We start from the raw sequence: 20,037 nt of genomic DNA on the forward strand, positions 1-20,037 counted from the left end.
CTTTTCATCATTTAAGAAGCAGCAAATATTGGGCTGGGGATGTGGCTCAAGCGGTAGCGTGCTCACTTAGCATGCGTGGGGCGCTGAGTTTGATCCTCAGCACCACATAAAAGTAAAATAAAGATGCTGTGTCCACCAAAAACTAAAAAATAAATATTAAAAAAATTTTCTCTCTCTCTCTCTCTAAAAAAAAAAAAAGCAGCAAATAAAGCAAGGAATTTGAGATTGGGACCAAAGGCTATTAGCCTGCACTATCGGCTGCCCCAGCTCTGAATATTGAGGTCTGCCTGGGGGATAAGGGACTTTCTCATTCATGTGGGCACCACTCCCCAGTTTCTTCCTTCCTATACACCCATCCCATCAGTTCACAATTCCTTTTCACATGAGGAGAAAACCTTCTAAGAGAGGAAGAAACTGATTAAGCTAGATGCTGAGACACAGCCTTTACTAGGCAGGAAAGAAAATGTCTTGGGCTCTGCATGGAGCTTCTGAGAGAAGAAGGGAGGTAAGCCATTTGAACAACAACCATTAATTTTTTATTAAGTTTCTTGTTAAATATAACAATAATTTCTTCTCTTTCATAAAAACAACTTAAATTTTTACAACATTATCAGTTTGGAAAAAGACGAACAAAGAGAAGTAAAGAATGAAGAAAAGTAACCAAAAGACAAATTCAAGCACAGAATAAATACAGCCTATTTTCTTTTCATGCTTTCTTAGCCCTTGTGGCTACTGCCAGAGTGCCAGACCCCTCAGCCTCATAATTAAGAGCCCAAAATCTCCTCCAGCTTCGACGTGTCCAAGGGTGGAATTTTGGCGACTTCAAAGAAGATCCTGCAAAAGGAAGAGTGGGTCTGCTCAGTGTAAAATAGGTCAAAGCCAAACAGACTCCATGGAACAAATAGGACTTAAGGCCCTTAGTTTTCTCTTACTTTTTAACCATAGAGTAGAAAGGAATATGAAATGTGTCTGAATTCTTTTTTCTTTTAAGTGAGACTAGTCTGGGCCTGGCATTTTAATGTGTCCCCATGAATGAACACGAGCCCAATATCAGTTACTTACTGGTGAGAATACTTGGAATACACAGTCTTGAGCCTATTGTAAGAACTGAAAGTCAGCATGAAGTTCAGCCGCCTAACCAGGGGGTGGAGCTCAGAGGACTCGTAGCCACTGTAATACTCCAAGATAGGAATCTAGAAGAAGAAGCACGAACAGTTGACTTTTACCACAAGAAGCATAACCTTCCTCCATCCCTCCTACCCTAAATCCAAACTCTCCATCTATCATTTAGGCAGGAATAATATTCAAAGATTTATACAGTACAGTCACCAACCAATAATTATAGGGTACTATCTAGAAGAAAAGTTTTCATACACAAAGTTCTAGGATGGCCATATTTACATGTACCTCTTAGATGTTAGCCCTGGTCACAGGCATTCACATAAGCTGAAAACCTCCAAAGTCATAAGGAATAAGACTGATTTTGTAATTTACTATGAGGCCCAGAGCCAATGGCCAAGTAAAACCCCAAACAAAATCTGACTCCCAACCCACCAGCCAACAGGAACATAACATTGTTTCTCATCTCTGGCTCTAATAACTGTCATTCCATATATTCATTTTCTCACTTGACTTTAAGAATCCTCTGGCCAAAGCAATATGGCAATGTTTAAGAGCAAAGGTACTGGAGACAGTACCTGTTTAAATTCCAGCTCCATTAACAGCATGGCCTAGAGAGTTCTTTAACTTCATCATGGCTCAGTTTCTCAGTCTGTCAAATGGAGATTTTTATAGTACTTTTATTACAGGATTAAATGAATGTGTAAACACAAAGAGGGAGGGAAGGAAGAAAGGAGGGGGAGGGAGAGGGAAAGGGAGTGAGGGAGAGAGAGAGAAAATAGAGTCTAACACATAGGAGATGCCCATATAATGCTAGCTAGGATTAATATTATCAAGCCCCATGTAAGATGCTGGTAATACCAAGATGAATAAGGGACCCATCTCCCTTGATGAGTTTAGTTTAGAGAAAGAGACAAACATGCAAACAGAGAGTTGCAAAATGTATGCTAAGTGCTATGATGGAAGTGAGTACAGGACACTGGAGGAACAGAGCAGCAGAACCCATGAACTCCAACTCAGAGAGTCACAGAAAACTTCACAGAGGAGGGCACATCTGCAGTGCATGCTGAAAGTCAAGCAAGAGCTCAACAGGCAGAGAAAGGAAGAGGATTTATCTGTAAGCTGGTGGTTTTCTAAAAATATCTTCAAGTATTTGACATGAACTCCTTTGTTCCACAAATAGCTTACCTGGAAGCCCATATTTGGGGTTACCAGGAAGTCAGGGTGGGGTTAAGAAACCTATCAATTTAGAACCCTTTACCATTTACATGGTCCCTTAGATACTTCTGCTAGAAACCCAGGAGTCCCCTGAGTACTATCTGGAAACCACTGCCACAGACAAAAGGTAATCACGAAAGGTGCCAATCAAGGGACTAACACAATATTTGGGCATGTTAAATAAGATTAGAAAGTTGGACTTGGGTTGTGGCTCAGTGGCACAGCACTTGCCTGGCACATATGAAGCACTGTGTTCAATCCTCAGCACATAAAAATAAATTAAAAAATAAAGGTTTTGTGTCCATCTACAACTAAAAAATATTTTTAAAAATTACATAGTGCCACTGCCACTGTCAGTTCAGGCCCTGGATTCTTCCCCTTGACTATTACAACACCCTACTCACTGGTATTCCCACCTTTATAGTCTCCCTCACTAGTATTCCTTCTATACTGCCATACAAGGATTGTTTCCAAAACACACAAACAAGAGTATGTTATTTCCCTAAAAAATCCTTCAATGCCTTAATAAGAATTGGGTCTCTTAGGCTGGAGATATAGCTCAGTGGTAGTGCATTTGCTTATCATGCCCAAGGTCCAGGGTTCAATACCCAGTACTACACACACACACGTCAAGTGGGTTCCCTGAGCATGGCATTTATGACCACAACTTACCAACCTACCATTCTGGTCTCACCTTTCACCATTCCCTTTTAACACACCCTTTGCTGTATTCACAGGGGATGTCTTATTCAGACCTAAGCATATCACACTCCTTCCTTAGCACCTTCACATTTTTTCCATTATTTCTCCCTCCACCTTGAATGTCTCCTATCACAAGTTTCCACTCATCTTTCAAGACACAACTCAAAAGTCACCTCTTCTGTACTGCATTCCTTTTCTGTAGGAGAGGCAGTGTATATAAAACAGGATTATGAAGATTGTAGTCCTCAGCTGATGCTCATTGGTTTAGCCACCAAGTATGAAAACACCAAAATATTTCTAGCCTAGTTGGTACACAGTTTGCTACCCTGAAACCCCTCAATTGCCCCCTTTAAGAACTATGAACTTCAGCAGGATCCATGGATCAAAGTCTGGCTCAACAGGGGCCTCCAGGACCACAGTTCCAGAGCTATGGCTAATACCCATGCTGATTATATAGTAGATTTAGATTTTTAACCCCCTGCTAGACATTATTATTGCTTATTATTTTTCATCATGATCACTTTATTAAATACATTCTCTATCCTCCCAAAATGTCCCCCATTTCATTATGACTTATCTGGGATTACACAATTGTTGTGCAGTTCTTTCTCAGCACTCAGAAGTTTCCCCATCAGTCGTGGCTCAGGATTTCTACATAAGAGGGACTTAGAGGTGACTGAACTGACAGTGGGTGCTTTATTTGTAAGCATAATCTCTCTATGAATTGCATGTAACACAGCAGTAAGAATTTAAAGCTCTCTAAAGCTGTCTTTATCTACAACATTTTATAATATTGAAAAAGCATCAATTATGAGTTTTACTTGTATGGGGGTAGATGGCTTTGAGGGCCTTCCTCTTTTGAAGACCACACTGCTGATATGCCTCTGAGTACCCTGTTATACACACAGTTACTTTCACTACTCTATATTCTCTGGGCCAGGGCTTTTCAAGTCCTATTCTAACAAATTCCCTCAGGGGCCAGCTTTGCTGAGGGGACTGCAAAGAACAGGGTTGGAATAGGGTCAGGGATAAGAAGTGGGCCCACCCCAACCCCTACGACAACCTGAATAACTTCTCATTACTCTGTTTTGTAATACCAGAATTTTAAGGAAGCTTTCTTTGTAATAAGGGGTACTATGACTAAGAAAAAGGAAACAAGTATTTCAAAACCCATGTCCCTAGGTTGTACAGGTATGAAATAAATCAAAACTATGGATACATGGCAGCTTTGTCACCAAGAGTTTCCCACAGCCCTAATTTTCACTCCCCCCTACCCCCAACCCCCATCACAAATATTTACACAGTGTTCAAGCTTCTTCATGTAGAGGGCCAGGAGGAAGGAGCCAGCTGCTAGTTTGGAAGCTCTCTCTTGGACATAGTCATATTCCTGCAGGGTCATCTCACAGATGAAGCGAGACAAGGTCAGTGTCTTCATGCTGGCATGGACACACTAAAGACAGCAAGAAGACTGGTTCAACAATCAATTCAGAAAACAGTACCAGGTGGAAGACCTCCTTTCCAGTTATCCTATCCCCAGTCCAAATAGCTTTCTGCTTGAGCAATGTATCTCTCCTGCCATCATGGCTCACCCTAAAGTTGTACACTTACAAAAGCACAGGGCCAGCAGTCTGTGTCTGCAAAAGCAGACTTTTTACAGGGAAATTCTGAAATTGGCAGTGCAATTTGCTACCTTTAGGATTTTAAATGAAATTATCAATTGTGGGTTCTCCCTCCTCCCCTTTCTGTGGGAGTCATCCTCCAAAGAGTCAGTCTCACAACTACAACTATGCACCTGGTTCTACCCTAGAAGATGTCCCACTCTCCCAAATAGCCCCTTCCCTTTTTTTATTTGAAAAAAACCCAATAATCTATAACACAGAGATAAAAGTGCAGAACACACACTTGTAGGATACAATGAATAATTATAAAATGGCCTCCTCTGTAACCAAAACTCAAGAAAGAAAACATTGCCCACATTCCCCCAAAATGTCTCAGGTGTCCCTTTCTGATCAAATCCCCTGATTCTATCCTCATTTCAAATCTTATAGGTACATTGGGTTAATCTGCAACTTGCCCCCCACCCCAACTCCCTCATAAAGATTACCAAACTTTAAGCCAAGAAGTTGTCAGCCAGCCACTCTGCTTATAGAGTGGCTATAACCCAGAAGTGGAGGAACAAAGATGTTCCTCCTCCCTCTTACCCTAGCATATCTGCGCAGAAAATGATAAGCAATGGGAATGTTGATGTCAAAGTTGAGGGCTTGCAGGATACTGATTTCCATGGCATGCAGTTCATCTCGCTTGTAAATATCATCACAGATGTACAGGAAGTCATCTACACAAGGAGGGCTGGGTTCCTGTGGGTGGAGAGGACAGTCAGTCACAACCAGACAGATATCCCTCTCCTCTCTGCTTATAAATGAAGGCAAAGGGGAAGAAGGGTGAAGGGTAGGAGGCAACCTATCCTTCATGTTAGTCTTTTTAAATTTTGTTTATTCGAATTTATTAGTTTTATGAAACCTTAGGGTTTGGGAGCAGAGAAGTAGCAACTTTCATTAAGGAGTTCAAAGAACTTTATAACTATGGATTGCTACAAAAATCACACAGCACAATGCTGGCTCCCTCACTCCCTTCCCAGTTCCTGTCTCCTGGCAGAGTTCTTACTACCTCCTTCTCTTCTTGCTCCCTTCCCTCTCCTCCCTTCTCTCTCACTTCCCCTCCTTCTCTGGTCATGCCCCTTTCCTGCTTACCCTCAGAGATACCCTACACCTTAGCTTCATTTGGGCCCTGGCCAACAAAGAGGAAGGGAGAGCAGAGGAGGAAAAGAGGAGGAACGGGAAAGGGAGGGGCACCTCTTAGCAAATCTTAGAGCCAAGAACACCCATCCTCTGGTGGCCAGGACAGAGAGTCCCTACTAAGTGCTATGGAGGAGGGATATCTTTTCCTCACAGAATTGAAAAGTACAAAAGGACTTTTGTGAGGAGACCTGTGGAGATGGGATGATGAGAGAAGAAAGAAAGCAGCAGTGTGAGAACCTGAACAAGTCACTTCCACTCTCTGGGTCTTAGCTTCCTTTTCTCTAATACTATAGGATTGGTCCAATCTGTGATCTGCAAACAGGGAAGGGGAGGGAGGGAGGGAGGGAAGAAGAGGAAAGAGAGACAAAGAGAGCGAGAGTTGTAGGAAGAAGGCTGGGGTAGGCAGTAACTGCCTGGTAAGAAAAAGAGTTAAGAGCCTTTCTGCCTCCTCCTGATCTTCCTATGATCAAGTTCAGGCTCCAGAGGATAGGGGATAATAGGGAGCACCCAGGACAGTAGTTCTTCTAATCCTTAGCCCCTTTGTCCAGCTTCATCCAGTACATTCTCCTCACCTCTATCTCCCCTTTCTGTGGCCTCCTTCCCTCCCTTACCCTGACAAGGCCTTAGATTTCCTATGCCTGGTTCTCACTCATCAGGACAGTAGATCACTGCTCTCAGTCCCTATGCCTTGTGATGGTGCTTCTGGCACTGTAAAAATCCACCCCAAAAGGTCCTATCTTCCTTCTGGTGGTAATACACTTTTGTAAATAGGCCTCTCTCCTCTCAGCTCTCTGGTTTTGTTTTTCTGTGGAGGAACTCAAATCAAACAGAATCTGGTGGCTCTCAGAGCAACTCTGAAGGTCTGTGCCAGGAAGTACCCCTTTTATTCCACTACCATCCCTTTTTCTTTTAGCCAAGGCCCAAACAGAAGCTAAGGTGTAAGGTATCTCTTGGGGTAAGCAGGAAAGGAGGGGGCATGACCAAAGTAGGAGGGGAAGAGATAGAGAAGGGAGGGAGCAGGTAGAAAGGGAAGTAGTGAGGATTCTGATAGGAAGTAGGAACTGGGGAGGGAGTAAGGGAGCCAGCATAAAAACAAATCCATATTTCTAAAGTTCTTTGAATTTCTTAATAAAAGTTACTTCCTCTCTGCTGCCAAACCTTAAGGTATTATATAATTAAGATGACTGCTAGCATAAATAAAGGAGAAATAACAGTTAAACAAGTTAAACAAGTTCAGTTGGCACCCAGGAAAGGAGAAAGCATCAGAGATGTAGCTAGGAGGATTACAGTCAGTCTCTCTCTCTCTCTCTCTCTCTCTCTCTCTCTCTCTCTCTCTCTCTCACACACACACACACACACACACACACACACAAAGACCAGAAACTCACTTCAGTGCAACTTCAAAAATGACTACTTTACTTGGAGCATTTAGACTCACTACCTTCTATATCAAGCCATTTTCTCTTAAATAGCTCCAAGCATCCTGGTTTGGAAAAATTTTGTTCTATATGCAGATCAAGACTCTAGTAGATGGGGATAGAGTTGGAAGAACAGAAAAGGCTGGAAAGCAGAGAATCATGGACCAGAAAGAAGTTTTAAAAAGAACCACCCATTTAATTAGGCACATGCATACATAACATCTTCAAAGAGGAAATGGAAGAACCTTGCTGATTCCAGGAAACCAATAGAGCACCATAGCCAATAAGCATCAGTTTTCCTGCTTTAGGAAGACAGATAAAAAATTGATGGGAAAAATTATTTGTATGCAAGTATGTAATTGGGAACACATGGATAGATACACGCACACAAGTGTATGCATAAGTTTGTGTACATATGTGTATATGCATGCCTAACTACACATACGTGTTCATTCACTATTTTAGGTAGAAATCAGATTAGTTCTCTCTTAGGGACTCATGCTCACCTCAAATTTTGCTGCAGTCAGAAAGGCAGTTGAACCAAGGAGTTGTAGCTTGTCTTTCTGGCATACTACCTTCATCAGGTAGTGATCCACCAGCTTTACTGCCAAGTACAAGGTCTCATGACAAATCTCAAAGGTCATCTGGAGGAATACACAAACAGGACAAGAATCAACACATCTTACAGATCCATAAAAATCTCCATACTGATCTAGATTCCTGGACTATCTGTAACATCATGGATAGTCCTGGCCAGTTGGGACTGTGCTAGGAATGCAGAAAACTACTTCAGTAAGGTACCTGCATAAATCTCCCATGCCTTTAAGGACCCCGGTATTATCTGCCCTCACATATTTGAATAGGTAAATAGTCTTTCAAGCCAGAGAGAGAGAGAGAGAGATAAGCTGTTTTGCCTTCTCTGGGGGCACCTTGAGTGGATATACACTCTCTCTCTCTCTTTGATCTCTGATACTGAGGTTCTTGCTTTCCGCATTTGTTACCAACTTGTAAACTACATGAAGAGATCACGTTTATTTAGTTGAAATACAGAGTCTATTAACTGATTTATTATTAGTTTCTTTTCTCAACTAGCTATGCTATTAGAATATATTGATTGGGAGCAAGTATCAATAGCACAATTTGGAAGAGAACTAAGAGATACGGGGAGCCAGAGTGAAATTAAATCATTAGCAGTATAACTCCCCTTCCTTTCTTTTTCTTAGTTATCATTATCTTTCCTTCACCAACTCCAAGAAATCTTCTCCTATAACCCCAGTCTCAGAATGTATGCTGGCCCATGCAGTACCTTTGTGGAAATTAGAAGAAAAAAAAGAGGTGGCTTCTTTGGGCAAATAAAGCCCTTCAGATAGAAATCAATTACATAATATCTTTATATGAATCAGCAAAGGTACACAGCAGCCCTATAGCCAGAATGCATGGCTTGGCAAGCAGTATGAATTCAATTTCACTGGCTGCTTTTGCCTTGGCTAAAGCCCTTGTATAAACACAATTTACACAACTGTACACAGAGGGCCCACCAACCATCAGTGATACTTCTTCTCCATAACTCCCAGGTTCCAAGGATTCAAGAACAACAAAAATCTTTCCTAGCATAACACCTAACTAATAGCCCCCTCCCAACATCTCCACAAGATAGCTATTCAGTTCCTGCCTTCCAAATCTTCAAATACAGACTAATCCCTCTTTGAATGGTTTTAACAGAAAATTCTCCCTTATCTTAAGTGAAATCACCCTCCCTGTAAGCTTCACTTCCTTGGGCCTTCTTTTGTACAGGCTAATCTTGTGGCCAGGAACCCAGATGACCAAAAAGCAGGCGAATGAGAAGCATTGGAGAAATGGATGTATATATTACATAAGCAAATGATTATCAGAAAATGGCTGAATACAACAATTCAGCAATACACATAGTAAGTTATGATCATGGAAATACCAAGAAGCAGTTCTAAACTGTTCCATGAATATGGCTTTGAATTTTCTCAGAAATCTGTATTGGTTTCCTATTACTGCTGTAATTAAATTGCCAACAACTCAATAACTTAAACAACACAAATTCATTATATTAGGGATCTGAATGTCAGAAGTCCAAAATAGGTCCTCTTGAACTAAAATTCAAGGTGTCAGCAGGTATGTGTTCCTTTCTGGAGGTTCTACTACAGAATCCATCGTCTTGCTTTTTCTAGCATCTAGAGGAAGCCCATATTCCTTGGTTTATGGCTCCTTCCTCATTCAAAATCAGCTAAGTCTCACATTAAATCACAATCCACTTCCCTCTCCCACATTTAAGGACTTTTGTGATTACAATGGACCCACTCACTCAGACAACCCAGGATAATTCCTCTTTCTTGAGTCTATTTTGTTTTTGTTGTTGTTGTCGTTGTTGTTTGGGGGCACTCGACCACTGAGCCACATCCCCAGCCCTATTTTGTATTTTATTTAGACAGAAGGTCTCACTGAGTCGCTTAGGGCCTCACTTTTGCTGAGGCTGGTTTTGAACTTAGATCCTCTTGCCTCAGCCTCCCAAGTTGTTGGGATTACAAGTGTGCGCCACAGCTACAGGCAATATTTCCCCTTTCTTAAATTCCGTTCATTAGTGACTTTAATTCAACTTTACTGTGTAAGGTAATGTATTCACAGGTTCTGGGGATTAGGACATGAATATTTTATTCTGTCTACCACACTGCCCAAAGAAATAAGATGGGAAGAAAAGGATGGGAAGAGTTTATGTAGATGAAAGATAATGACTATCACCATAAATATCAAGAAATCAAGGTTCAGGTAATTATAAAAAATAAAGATAAAAGAGGGTAGGAATGGAAAGCAGCAGTCATCTGAGGATAATGCTTGTGAACAAACACAGCCATTATTTACATAAATTCCTTCTAGTCCCTTACATAGGCCCTTAGCTGCCCATATATACATGTGGGTATCAGATGGTAGCATCTAAGTGTGTGGGTAATATCTGAATGAATGGTCAAAATTTAGAGACAATAAGTATTTAACTTTGCTGGTTGTGGTGGTGCATTCCTGTAATCTCTGCAGCTCAGGAAGCTGAGGCAGAGGGATTGTGAGTTCAGTGCCAGCATCAGGAATTTAGCAAGGCCCTGAGCAACTTAAGCAAGACCCTGTCTCAAAATAAAACATGAGGATGTGGCTCAATGGTCAAGCACCCTTGGGTTCAATCCCCTGTATCAAAAAAGTTTAAATTAGCTGTGTCCATTATAGTAATACCTCTTCTTGAATGTTAGGCAATATCTTTCTAATGTTATTCTACCACTTGAAACTATGTGAAAGAAGTCTAATCCTTCTTGTGACAGCTCTTCAGCTATTGAAGACGGTTATCATAACTCCCATAAATCTTCCCCATTCAAGACCAAGCAACTTGACTTCCTTTATTCTTTACATTATATGGTTTTCTGTTCCCTCAGTGTCAGGTTCCAAATGAAAGTCTTTGTGCTGGTTAGAGAAGAAGGGGTGATATTCTAGGTAATTTCAAGCAGCTCCAACAAATGTGACAAGAAGCCCTTCAACACAGTACTAATATTCTCTCCCTCACTTTACAACAGCCTCTGGCTAGAGTACTCTTCCAATTCTCAATAAATAACTATTATTCTTAGTGGAAATAGGTAAGAGAAAATGAAAAGGAAGCAATAGATAAATCAAAACTAGTAATAAAAGATACACTATGTCATGAACTAGAAGACAAATTGGTCAAAATCCATCTCAAATTCCAAAACTCAAAGAACTTCTTCTATAAAGAGGAATAAACAGAAAAACATCAACCAGACATATGAAAAGGAACAAGTAATTTTAAAAAGAGAAACATTTTTAGGAATCAGCAAGCATCTACCTAAAAAACCTTTTCATTCTCAAGAACAGAATGAAATTTTAAAAAGTAATATTCTTAACAAGATCTGAAAGGACCCTGAACCTATGAAAATAGAAATTCTGGGACCAAGGAAGACTATAGTTTATGGTGCTGGTATTGTGACTCAGTGGTAGAGCATTCGCCTAGCACGTGTGAGGCATGGGGTTTGATCCTCAGCACCACATAAAACATAAATAAGTAAAATAAAGGTATTGTGTCCATTTACAATTTTTTTAAAAGACTGGTTTATGATATAACATGGTTACTTAGTTTTAAAAAAATTTGTAACAGTAAACAGGATGTTAGATAATGCCAAAAAAACAAATCAACATTCCAAAGACTACTTTAAGAAATTCTCTTGAAACTGAGAGATAAAAGATAATAAATGAAAACTTCAGAGACATAGAGAATAGATCCTGGAGATACATACAAACTATCTCCTATGCTCTCTTCAAAAGGAAGGGCAAAGATCAGAATTCTTCCAGGCAAAATACAGAGCAACAGGGCTAGGACTGTAGCTCAGTGTTAGAGCGCTTGCCTAGCACATGTGAGGCACTAGGTTTGATCCTTAGCACCACATAAAAATAAATAAATAAAAGAAAGGTATTGTGTGTATCTACAAATAAAAATATTTTTTAAAAAAACAAAGTACAGGGTAGGACCAACGGAGGTTCAGTTAGCCTGGGGCAGTGGGCCCTGCGTGTGTTTACGTGAGCCATGTTCCTAGGGAATATGGTGGTAAACCACTTATAGACAACCTGCTTCTGGGTCAAGATTTCATAGGTGGCAAAGCAGCTCCCACTCTGCTAACTATTGAAAGTCAGCCACAGGCACAAAGTTTGTAAAAAAAAAAAAAAATAGAAAAAGAAAAAATGAGAGAAAAAGTAGAAGGGTAAAATTATCAAAGAAAGTGTAGATACAAATTTCTTTCTTGGGCAAAGAAAGACTGGACCTTTAGGTTAAAAGAACTTACAATATAACAGAAAAAAATAAGAGAAAAAAGGCCCACATCTAGAAATGTCAAAATAATTATTCATAGGGAACATAATGTATTAAACATTGATGATTTGTATTTAAAAGTCTAGCTTATTTTAAAAAGCAGATAAAGAAATGAACTAAAATGTGCAAATTATTTCATCTTGCTCGAGGGGAAATTAATAAATTCTATCAAAGGGGTTGCTTAAATAAAGATCATAGCCATTTAAGAGAATTATAAAGCAGCTTAAGAGAATGTAGTGTAACTACACTTATATTGAAAGACTACTAAGATTTATTATTAAAACAGCAAGTTGCAGATCAATGAATACAGCATGATCTATTCATATAACAAAAATATTGTGAAATACATACCGATTTAAAAAGCTATATCTCTATAAGGTCATACATGAGTATATACGTATGTATTAATATATTACTCATATAATTTAAGATTTTTAAAGAAAGGACAGTTAAAACTTTATGATAAGACACACAAAAAATGAACTGGATGGATACACTCTAAATGTTTATATTATTATCCCCAGAGAGTAAGAAAAGGAGTGTTGAAGCAAAATAAATTTGGCCTAAACTAGCCTCTGTATTTGAGGGATAATTTTGGCCTAAAGCATGCTTTTGTGAATTACAACCTAGCTTGATATGCAAGCAGGTGGTAACCTAAACAAGAGTATATCCCTGTAACTAAGCAACTGAGTCTTAGCCAATCACAGAGGCTGAACTTCCAGCCAATCTGAGATTGAAAACTGACAAAACATGACCACATAAAGCAAATGCAAGTGCAGTCAATCAGGCTGCTTGTGTATGTCACTTACTTGTCTCCAGCTATAGGTATAACCTGCTTATGTAGTGGTCTGAACACCTTTGGTCTAGAATGTTCTAGGAACATTTTCATGATCAAGTAAACTGTTAAATTGAACTTGTATGATGTTCCTTTACATAGGAGGAAAGGGTGGTTGATTTTATGCATACATACAAAAATATACACGAATACATATCCATATACATATTATAAACATATATTAATTGTGCACTTTTAAAAAATGTAAGAGGCAGGGCAGCTAAGGTGGTATGAAAGAGTTGAGTGAATGCCAGTAGAAATTAAGAAAATAACAATTGTGGGTAATTATCACAATGTTCTCAGACTTCAGTATATTAAGAAAAACATAAATTGGCATATAAATTATATAATTATTAGGCCTCTGTACCCTATGGAAAATACAGTTCTTCAGTGAGTTATTCATAAAAAAACTTGTTATATCTGAAGAAAACCTCATTAGCTTTTAAAAAGCAGAAATTATAATTTGGGTCACATTGTTTATGCACAATATAACAAATCTAGACACTGATAGTAAACCAAACAAAATAAAGAAAAGGAAAGTATTTGAAACAAAAAGGTAAGCAGTGGTTTAAAGAAAACAATGACAGGTTGGAGATATAGCTCAGTTGGTAGAGTGCTTGCCTCGCATACATAAGGCCCTGGGTTCAATCCCTAGCACCACAAAAAAAAAAAAAAAAAGAAAACAATGACAACAGAAACTAAACCTGGGTCAAAAATTAAATAAAAACTATAATTTCAGATAATTGAGAAAAATCAAAACAGGTTATCTTTCAAAACTAATGGGGTAAGGGCTGGGGATACAGCTCAGTTGGTAAAGTGCTTGCCTCACATGCATAAGGATCCTGAGCTCAATCCCAGCACCACCAAAAAAAAAAACTAATGGGGTAAGTTAGAACCATATGTAGAAGAAAATGTGTAGCAAAGTCAGAAATAACTAAAATAGACTAAGTATTTAATTTAAGAAGCTAGGGAAATGAAATACAATTTCATAAGAAAAAAATAATATTGATGATGAACTTAAAAACCAGAAAAAGTTATATATTTTTCCCCGAAATTGTTTTCTGAAAATGACTAGAGGACTGGAAAAAAATCTCTTCTAAGGAAAAGACACAACGTACATTGTACACAGCACCTGGGAGAAGGATAACATAGCACATTCATTATGAATGTGAAAAACAATCATTTCAAGGATTATGCAAGAATGCCATGAATAATCTATGATAACTGTGAAAATATCCTTGAAATAGATAGTTTAAGAAAAGAAAACCTACAAAAATGAGTCTAGGAGAGTAGGCCAATAATCATTGATGTTATCAGAAAAAATTCTCAAAGAATCACACACATAAATGGTACCATGAATTAGTGAGATCATAGGCAAGCTCTTCAAGGAAAATATAACTCTTGCATTAAATTAATATTATGGGAACTTTTCCCTAATTGTATTAACTTGCTAAAGCACTAAACACGGGCTGGGGATGTGGCTCAAGCGGTAGCGCGCTCGCCTGGCATGCGTGCGGCCCGGGTTCGATCCTCAGCACCACATACAAACAAAGATGTTTGTCCACCGAAAACTAAAAAACAATAAATATTATTTTAATAAAAAAAAAGCACTAAACACAGTTTAGAAGTGATAGTACCCTTCACCAAAAACTTACAAAAGAATCTTATTTATGAATAGAGATGCAGAAATTCCAAATAAGGTATAAGAGTAAATTAAATAAATTATTACTAAATTCAGCAAAGTGGATGAGCACACAATAAATATAAAAAATTATTAATTGCTTTCTTAATATACAAGCAATACATTTAAAAGAAAAAAGGATGATATTCATAACATTCTAAAAATGTTCAATACCCAGAAAAAACATTTTTAAGTCAGTAGGACCAATATTAAGATGATTTTTTAAATTAAAATGGTAAAAAAAAAGATCTAATAACTAAACAGATATGGCATAATTGGCTTGGAAATTTCAGTATTGTAAATATGTGAATTTTCCCTGAATTAATCCCAGTGGACTATTTTTGAAAACTTGACAAAAGTATTCTACCTGAAAGAAATACTATATAAAGAACAACAAGGGATATTTTGTAAAAGAAAAGTAAAGAGGCAATAAAATGTATTACAGAGCCATAATAATAAAAACAATATATTACTGGTGTTAGAACAGGCAATCAGAGCAACAGAATGGAATTGGAAATACCATAAATAAACTCAAGCATATAGGCTAAAGATAGCATTTCAAAGCAGTGCACAATGAAACCAATAAATGGGGTTAGGATAAATGGATAATCACTGGGTATATGTATTTAGAGGCTGACATAAAACCAAAATAAATTCCAGACTAAGGGTTTAAAGTGAAGATGAAATTATAAATGTTCTAGAAAAAATTCAGAGAAATATTTATGTAATTTTGAACTGAAAAAGACCTTTCTAAACCAAAAAGGAAAAGAACTGATATAGAATTGATTACTTAAAATGCCAATACAGGGCTGAGGCAGTAGCTCAGTGGCAGAGCACTTGCCTAGCATGTGTGAGGCACTGGGTTTGATCCTTAGCACCATATAAAAATAAAACAAATAAAATAAAGGCATTCTGTCCATCTACTACTACAATTTTTTTAAAATGCCAATACATCTGTGCATCAAACTAAAATACACAGGAAGGTATAAAACTCACAGGTAAGAGTAAATATGCAAAAAATTTCAGAATATATATATATATATATATATATATATATATATATATATATATATAATATGTAAACCATTCATATCTTTAATATTAAGAAACAATTAAAAATAATAGCTACCTTAATATATGTTAAGAGATAGGCAACATAGAAAAATATAAAATGGAAAATAAAATTTTCAAAATATGGGGAGGAATGAAACACAACTGTAGAGTTTTCTTATTAACATATTTTCTGCTTTTGTTTCTGTTCTTTATGATCATGTTAAACAAATATTATTTCACAATAGCTTGTTATGATCAAAAGATGGGTTTTTAAGCCTCGTGGTAAGCATAAAGCAAAAATCTATAATAGACAAACTAAAAATAATAAGCAAGGAATCAAAACATAGTACTAGAGTAATTCACTTAAGCACCAAGGAAGACTGTTAAGAGGAGGAGAAAAAAGGAACTACACAAAATTAGAAAATAAGTTACATAATGGCTGAAATTAAGACCTTATCTATCAACAATCACATCAAATTTAAATGGATTGAATTCTCCAATGAAAAGACACAGTGACTGAAAAGAGTTTAAAAAAAAGCAAGACCCACCTATATGTTGCTTACAAGAAACTCACTTCACCCCTAAGGAAACACATAGAATGAAAGTAAAAAGTAAGGAATAAAATATTCCATGCAAAATGGAATAAAAAAGAGAGTATAAGTGCCCATTCTTCCTTCAAATAAAATAGACTTTAAATGAAAAACAGTAAAAAAGAGACTAGAGGCTATTATATAATGATTGATAAAAAAATTCTAAATATATATGCACCCAAATATTGGAACAATATACAAGATAATATTAGTAGACTTAAAGTGAAAGAGAGACTTCAATACAAAAATGGTTGAGGAATCGGGCACAGTGGTGCATGCCTGTAACCCCAGCTGCTCTGGAGACTGATACAGGAGGATTGTGAGTTCAAAGCCAGCCTCAGCAACTGAGAGGCACTAAGCAACTCATTGAGTCCCTGTCTCTAAATAAAATACAAAATAGGGCTGGGGATGTGGCTCAGTGGCAGTGGTTAAGCACCCCTGGGTTCAACCCCCAGTATGAAAACAAAAAAGAAGAAAAAAATGAAGGAAAGAAGAAAGATCTCAAACTTATCATTATACCTAGGGGCTGTGGCTCTGGCTCAGTAGTACACACTTGCCTGGTGTATGTGAGGCACTGGGTTCGATTCTCAGCACCGCATATAAATAAATAAAATAAAGGTCTATCAACAACTAAAAAAATATATTAAAAAACTTATCATTGCACCTCAAGGAACTTGAAAAACAAGAGCAAACCAAACCCATAATTAAAACAAATAAATGAATTCAGCAAAGTTGTACAATACAAAATCAACATATAAAATATGAGACATTGGAATAGGCAAGTATTTTTTTGGTCGAGATCCCCAAAGCACAGAAAATGGAAGCATTAAAAAACAGGCAAATGGGATTACATCAAATTAAAAAGCTTCTATACATCAAAGGAAACAATGAACAGTGAAGAGATAACCAACAGAATGAACAAAATATTTGCAAACGATAAATCTGACAAGAGGTTAATATTCAAAATATATAAAGAGCTTCAAATCTCAATAAGAAAAAAACATTAAAAATGGACAATAGATCTAAATAGACATTTCTCAAAGACATACAAATGACCAACAGGTGCATGACAAAATGTTCAACATCAGTAATTATAAGGGAAATGCAAATCAAAACCACAATGAGACATCACTTCACTCTAGTAAGAATGGTTGTTATAAAAAAAATTAAAGATAACAAGTGTTGGTGATGAAGGGAAGAAAAAGAATCCTTGCACACCACTGGAAGGAATGTAAATTAGTACAGCTACTATGGAAAACTGTATGGGGATTCCTCCAAAAACTAAAAATAGAAAATAAAATAAAATCTCATTCCAAAAGAAATGAAATCAGCATTTCAAAGAGCAGTCTGCATTCCCATGTTTATTACAGCACTATTAACAATAGCCAAGAAATGGAAAGTTAAGTGTCCATCAAGAGATAAATGAATAAAGAAAGTGCAGTACGTATACACCATGGAATATAATTCACCCACAGAAAGAATGAAACCTGCCAGGTACAGTGGTGCACACCTATAATCCCAGCAGCACAGGAGGCTGAGGCAGGAGGATCACAAGTCCAAACCCAGCCTCAGCAACGTAGGGAGGCCCTAAACAACTCAGCAAGACCGTTTCTCAAAATAAAAAAATGCAATAACAATAGAAAAGGCCTCTTTAAATTTCAGAGTCCAATGGCAATTCACTAGAAATTTCTAACTTGGTAATGATCAGAAACTTTGGGGTTCTATTTCATCTACTTAAGATCTACTCAATTTCTACTCTTAAACTAATTTACTAGTAATGTCCATAAGAGGAGAGACATTTTCATGCTTTGTTGATGTCAAAATATACTGTATCTACCACATTTCCCTTGTTTGCCACACCAAAGCGAGCCTAAATCACTTTTCTGGCACTTAATCAAGCTTAGAAAACTCTACTACTTTTTCTTCTCAATTATATAGTAAAACTGTGCTCAGAATATACTGACTATGCCTTATATTTCCTTGCAAATTTTATAGCAATTCATTCCATACATTTGACAAATATTTATTGACTCCCTACTATGTGCCAGGTAGTATTCTGGGCTCTCCTTCCTTAGTATAAAATAATAAAGTATCCATAGTGGAATTTCCTCAATCCCTCAACAGACATCTGCCTATCATGTCTGTTGCCATATTGCCCTCTCTATCACCCATTCCACTCAAACTTGGAAGACTTTTTCAATGACCCCAAATTCAAATCACTAGATACACTTTTATAAGACTTTGAGAATGATAGAACCAACATATCATCACTGTCTCTTTTAGAAAGTCTCTCCTCATAATAGGTTCTCACAGTATTTTATTTATAACATACTTAGAGTACTTAGTATATTCTACTTTGTATTATACTTATGTGTCTGCATATTTTATCTTGCCCCCCTAAATCATAAGCTCCTTTAGAGCAGGAATTATAGTTTCTTCAGCTCTGGGGATCCAGTAAAATTTTACCATGTTTTGGCTGGTACTGTGGAACGAATAACCAAAGAAAGAGACAGAAGCTCCTTAAGGCAGCAGTTTTCAGGCTTACCTGTACCTCCACCAACCAGTCGACAAGAATGGCCCTCATATCACTGTTGATGTCAGTCTGTTTGTCCATGTATTTAATAAGTATGAAGTTTTCCTAGTATCAATGAGAAAGAAATGTTATAAACTCTCATTTTAGTTCCAAATTATAACTCAATTAACTTCTCTCTCACCAGTTCTAACTCATTATTTTCGACTGGTATCAGATAGGGGCAGCTCAAAATAATTTTTTTCTAGATAAGTTCCAGTTATGCTTGGAAAATGGACACTTATTAAAGTGTTAGAAAAAGTATTGAGTAATCCAGGATGAATAAGGACTATTATTCCACCTGTGGCTATAGATGAATGCTAAAAAGAGTCTGTCCCTTTTTGCAAGCCAGTCTAAATCATAATACCATGCTACGTAGAACAGTATGTCTCAAAATTTTATATATGCACTACTTGAGGATCTGGAAGAACTTCAGATTCTGATTTAGAAGGTCTGGGGTGGGGCTAAGTTTCTGCATTTATAACAAGATTCAAGATTCCAAGTGAAACTGATACTTCTGAGCCAAGGTTCACATGTTTAGAAAAGCAAAATTGTCTCTTACTTTCCCTAAGGTATAGATAGTTCCTGACTACCAGTGGTTAACTTAATAAATTTCAATTTGATGATGGTCACCAGGGGAAATAATCTATACTCCATAGAGATCTGTATGTCTCAGCTAGGATGCTTCAATTCATGATGGGTTTATCTGGATATAACCCCCCTCATGATTCAAGGAGTATGAGATATATTAGAAAAAGCATGGATTCTGAAGTCAGATAATTAATTGTTCTCTACCTATAGAGAAGATAAGATATTCACCTACTAAAAATTCTAGGTGGTTAATAATCTTGATCTTGTCCAGTCCCTTGAGAGAGACAGAAGAAATCTGGAATTGATAAATATTAGTAGTAAAGGAGACTGGCAGATTTCAAAAGAAAAAGAAAACTGCACCAGATTAGAGAGCTACAAAAAGCTGTGATCTAAACAAACCAAAAAAAAGTTGTATTCTTAAATTCAATGCCAGAAACATACACAGAAGAAGGAGATTTCTAAAAGCAACTACCCAGAAATAAACTACTTGATCAATTTTGTGTCTGAGAATATCTCCTTCATACCTAGAACAGCATGATTATGGTCTTCAAGGTAATCAGACTTTAGTCCCTGTCCCA

General features: G+C 37.4%; 1 protein-coding gene across 1 annotated transcript in view; it reads right to left on the minus strand.

Annotated features, from left to right (window-relative positions):
- Positions 1–513: 513 nt before the first annotated feature.
- LOC114080725 (G2/mitotic-specific cyclin-B3-like) overlaps positions 514–20,037 on the minus strand; it is a 47,973-nt gene continuing 28,449 nt past the window's right edge. The window contains exons 7-12 of the mRNA XM_071606521.1: positions 18,845–18,937; positions 7,762–7,899; positions 5,241–5,396; positions 4,340–4,489; positions 1,063–1,193; positions 514–834 (exon numbers count right to left, since the gene is read on the minus strand). Coding sequence (XP_071462622.1) covers positions 765–834; positions 1,063–1,193; positions 4,340–4,489; positions 5,241–5,396; positions 7,762–7,899; positions 18,845–18,937 — 738 coding nt within the window. The 3' untranslated portion in view covers positions 514–764. The remainder of the gene's footprint in view (positions 835–1,062; positions 1,194–4,339; positions 4,490–5,240; positions 5,397–7,761; positions 7,900–18,844; positions 18,938–20,037) is intronic.

The sequence above is a fragment of the Marmota flaviventris genome, chromosome X (genome assembly GCF_047511675.1).
Source record: "Marmota flaviventris isolate mMarFla1 chromosome X, mMarFla1.hap1, whole genome shotgun sequence".
Classification (NCBI taxonomy): domain Eukaryota; kingdom Metazoa; phylum Chordata; class Mammalia; order Rodentia; family Sciuridae; genus Marmota; species Marmota flaviventris.